Source organism: Pistacia vera, unplaced genomic scaffold (genome assembly GCF_008641045.1).
Source record: "Pistacia vera cultivar Batoury unplaced genomic scaffold, PisVer_v2 Contig1455, whole genome shotgun sequence".
NCBI lineage: Eukaryota > Viridiplantae > Streptophyta > Magnoliopsida > Sapindales > Anacardiaceae > Pistacia > Pistacia vera.
Genome location: NW_022195527.1, coordinates 1 through 4,803, shown reverse-complemented (window position 1 = coordinate 4,803; position 4,803 = coordinate 1). Strand labels below are relative to the sequence as shown.

The 4,803-nt window shown below is 34.8% G+C and overlaps 2 protein-coding genes across 2 annotated transcripts; one reads left to right on the top strand and one right to left on the bottom strand.

Annotated features, from left to right (window-relative positions):
* The first annotated feature begins 229 nt into the window (after nt 1-229).
* Nucleotides 230-3,411, top strand: LOC116123834. The gene is made up of 8 exons (XM_031409567.1): nt 230-687; nt 805-913; nt 1,876-2,035; nt 2,412-2,560; nt 2,644-2,795; nt 2,868-2,982; nt 3,100-3,244; nt 3,294-3,411. The coding sequence occupies exons 1-7, from the start codon at nt 317-319 to the stop codon at nt 3,229-3,231; spliced, it is 1,188 nt and encodes a 395-aa protein (XP_031265427.1). The 5' UTR covers nt 230-316; the 3' UTR covers nt 3,232-3,244; nt 3,294-3,411.
* A 92-nt stretch (nt 3,412-3,503) lies between these two features.
* On the bottom strand, nt 3,504-4,751 carry LOC116123831. The gene is made up of 2 exons (XM_031409564.1): nt 4,225-4,751; nt 3,504-3,711 (listed from the first exon to the last, which is right to left on the bottom strand). The coding sequence occupies exons 1-2, from the start codon at nt 4,749-4,751 to the stop codon at nt 3,504-3,506; spliced, it is 735 nt and encodes a 244-aa protein (XP_031265424.1).
* Between the last annotated feature and the right edge of the window lie 52 nt (nt 4,752-4,803).

Sequence of the window (4,803 nt, the reverse complement as noted above, 5' to 3'; positions counted from 1 at the left end):
TAAAAACTTTCATTAATTATTTTTGTCCTTATATGTTTTAATCTTTTCATTTTAATCTATTTTACATGTTTAATGGATCCTAACTGTGTCACGTCAGCTTCTCTAAATAAAAAAAATAGTAAACAGTTTCAAGACCATTTTTTTAAATCCAAACTTGGGATGGCCCATCAGCTAAATTTTCTCAAACACTACAGAGGTTCTCTTGTTGTCGTTTCGCTCATACTAAAACGACATAACCGGATAACCCTACTTTTCTCCACGCTTCATATTTTCAGTAAAATCCCAAAACCCACCCTTAAAAAAACAGAAAAAAAAAATGTGGCGCACCATCCGAGGGCAGGTGCAGCCCATCCGTACATTTCTTAACCAAATTCCGCAACCACCACCCCACCGCTACTACCACCACCATCGGCGGTGGCTACTCACTCTATCTCCTCTTAAAACCCTAACTCTCCGAACAACTTATTCGTATTCTTTCTCTTTTTCTTCACATTTCAATTTCACCTCGGAGTTCAGTTCGCTGGTTGTTAGATGCGTATCTTCGGCTTCCTCAGCCCAGCCTCACCCGGTGGTTAACTGGAACGACGCAGTTCCGTGCTCTGAAGTTGGAGATGGCGGGAACAATAGTAGCGTGGAGGACGACCCTAAGACTTCAATTCCTGTTAAGGCCTATTTTTTCTCCACTAGGTTTGCCTGCAATTTCCTCAAATTAGTTAATTTTTGGAAATTAAACTTTATCCCAAGCTCATGAATAATATGGAATTGCAAAATGTGTCTAATTGTTGTTGTTATGTTTTGGTGTAGTGTGGATTTGAGGAGCTTAGTGGAACAGAACAAACGGAATTTTATACCACCAACATCGCGTATGACTAATTATGTTGTTTTAAGATTCGGCAATTTTTCGGATTTCAACGTAAGTTAATGTATTTTGAGTAGGGAATATAATGCTTTCGTTTCTGTTTGATTATGCTATGTTGATTTATAAGTATTGATGTTAAGTTGTTGGGAACTTATATGTTTGAATGCATTAGATGCTTACCAGGCATGCACTTTTTAATATTAAATTACTACTGTTGTTAACTGTTATTGTAGAGTCGGACCCTTTTTAAAATATTGAAAATTTTAGTTCTGTATAAATCTGAGATTTAGTGAGCTACAAAATTTGAACTGAAATAATCCCCTATGGTCGTTTTCAAGATTTGTATTCTATTAAGTTTACCTATATACTTCAAATTGAGTTTAACTGTTGGCTGCATTTGTTGGTTAAGACCAACGATGCGTGTAGAGGGGATACTTTTGCTTGTTTATTAACTCTTTATCCATGGTTGTTACTTATCTCAATGTTGGTGGATGAACACTTTTTGAAATCTTCAAATGGGGTTAAAGTGAAAAATATCATACAATCTTGTAGGGAGATGTAGAGTGATGGACATAATGCCCAGAATGAAGAAGATAACAACCCCCAACTCACATCCGTATATAAGAAGAATTATTATATTTATTTTGAATTAGGGACTTAATTTAGAGTGAAAAAATCTCTTTTTTCTGTCAACTAAAGGAATCAACATTTACTTATTCAAGTTATTTCTAAAAGAAAATTCTAGGTACCATATTCCAAGCATTGGAATTTAGTTCCTTTAAATATTTTTATTCTGTAATTTACCCAACAATTCTTTGTTTTGCTAAATGATGGATCTTGTTGTATTTATTGTTTAAAAAAAAAAAAAAATACAGTTAAGTTTCAACTAGTGCAATTTATGGTTCCTCTGGATATCCTAGTGTTGTATTTAGGCTAGCACTTTCTGCCTTTTTTGGCTATAAATGGTACATCTAGTTGTATTTCTTACTAAGAGAGTGTAAAATTCCTTGTTCCAGGGTATGGGTACTTGCATAAGTGGAAGCAACTGCTGCTTCATGGTAGTTTTCCAGTATGGATCCATTGTCTTGTTTAATGTTTCTGAACATGAGGTGGATAGGTATCTAAAAATTGTGGAAAGATATGCATCAGGTTTACTTTCGGAAATGAGAAAGGACGGTAAGACCTCATAAACTCATTTATATTAGTTCTCAAATTACCATTCCACATCTCTTTTATAAGCTCACACTCACACACATAGTGTTATGATGGTAATACAGATTAGGATGAGATGAAAGTTCTTCATATCTTGAATATATTAAATTTGAATAGAAAAAGTTGTTTTATCTAGTTGATTTGAAGAGATAAACATCTATAGAACCCCTCAATCTAGATTACGTACGTGAAAGTCATAGATGTATTGTGTATCTGTGAAGCCTAGTTATAATGATAATATACAGCTTGTTGTAAAATTAAGAATAAGAGAGGAAAGGTCATTTTATGAATTGTTGGAACTGGAGTCTTTTGTTTATCTTAATTATTCATTAAACTGCAGAGTATGAGGTGATAGAGAAGCCAACTTTGAGCACATGGATGCTAGGAGGATTGGATCATATTATGTTACAGTACTTGAACATTGATGGAATCCGTATAATTGGTAGTGTTCTAGGTCAAAGTATTGCTCTTGACCACTATGTCCGCCAGGTATGAACATTTCATCTTAGAAGTGTTTATTGAGTAAAAAATTTTATTTGTTAATATTGCTTAGAAATCTTTTCTTCTCTTAGGTTGATGGAATGGTTGCAGAATTCACTGACATAAACCGTGGAATGGAAAAAACTGGAACATTCACCATGGAAAGCAAAAAACTTTTTCAACTGGTGGGAAAGGCAAATTCTAATCTCGCTGATGTGATTCTTAAGCTTGGTCTTTTTGAAAGGTAATGATTTTTCAACTGACACAAAACCACCAGTATTACTGTGCAATTAAAGTTTTGTTGTTTTTTTTACAGATCAGACATTGCCTGGAAGGATGCCAAATATGCTCAGATATGGGAATACCTCAGAGATGAATTCGAATTGACACAGAGATTTGCCAGTCTTGATTTTAAGTTGAAGTTTGTAGAGGTATATATATATATATATACTGTTCTTTGCTGGGAAGTTTAGCAACTCTTGATATCATCATTTGTGAATTGTCTTCAACCTGAAATAACGGTTTTATTGATGTCTTTGTCTTTGCAGCACAATATTCGCTTTCTTCAGGAAATTCTTCAGAACCGGAAATCAGATTTTTTGGAATGGCTCATCATCATATTGATTAGCGCCGAAATTGTTATATCTCTTTACGACCTTTTCCAGAGGACTTTGCATTAGCAGTAATTTCCAACGATGCAAGAAGTCAGGACCTAAGGTCATAGTTGCTGTATATTACTCCTCAAGTTTTGCTACTACTTCAACAAATCATCATCAAATTGGACCATTTTGGTTCATGTAAATAGTGAATTGAGTAAAGAAGTTGAACATAAATTTAAAGCTTCTATGATCATTGATTTATTACAGTACTCAAATTTCAATCCAACAGGCATAAAAGTAGTAGTACTCAAAATACAATACAGTTTAGTCTAATTTGATGATGGAGATTAATATTATGAGCGTGGTGGTGATTTATGGTTTCTACGTACAAATTTTCTGGCCCAAACATGCTTTCCGTTAATGGAGAATTTTGCTTTGCTCTGACCATCAAGCACCACTTCCATCACTGAAGCTGAATACACTACAAGACGTGCATATAATGGCTGCTCTACTGCTGCAGCTTCTTGCATGTATATTGTTTCAATGCACTCCCCGAAGTTTCTGATTCAACACAAGCCCCCATAATTGTAATAAGTTGACAATTAATGTTCTTGCATATAAGTATAAATTTATGTGTAATACAACAACATATGAATCTCTCTAAGAAAGTGATAGTAATATTCTTTCTCTCTCTTTATTAACCACCACTGGATGACGTAATAGTAAAAGAGCAAAAGGATTCAATATGAGTTTCCTGAGTTCGAGTCTCCCCAAACACTAATAACGGTGTCCGCATGCTGGCTCGGACACCCCCCGTCCACCCAAAAAAAAAAAAATTCTCCTTACCCCTCCTTAACTTTCTAACCGAATTTCATATATACATATACCGAATTTTTTATTCTCCTATTGTGTTTAAAATTTTTCACACTCAACACTGCTATAATATATTTTTAAAATACGAAATACTTCAAAAATAACTATAAGTATATTAAATAAAATATTATAAATAAATATTAAAGATTTAACTATAGAGTATATGTAGTTCATATTTATAAAATTTTAACTATTGCTTACCTTGTGAAGAAGTCTTTGATTTCATTTTTTGAAATCGGGTATCCTTTTGAAAAAGTCAAGAAAATCGTCCTCTCATCTTGTGGTACTACTTCTTCCTTGTTCATCTCTTGCTCATCACTGCTACTAGTTATTGCTAGACGCCTCAACATCTCAACCATTTCATCACTCCTCAAAAGGGATCTCTGAACACCAATATCATTAACAGTAGGCAATAATACATTTGGCAAAACATCTACAAACGCCTTGGAGCAGACATCATTAATGTTCCTTGTAACTCCATGAATGATGGCCAGGCGATTCTCATGAAAATACTTTAAAGAAACTCCGTCTTTTGTCATTCGTTGAGTTAAAGGAACATCATGAACATCGTCAATAGTTTTTTCGTTACTTTCAATACAAGTCAACACTAAAACAGCCTCATCAGCCAACGAAGTGATTAGAGTAGCAGGCCACTTCAACATGTTAGCCACCAAATAACGACATTGCCCTACCTGTTCGAGCCATATCCACAATGCAATCACCTGCATGGACTCGCGGGGATCGCGGCCGAGACTGTGAACCAGCCAGGTGAATAGAAGG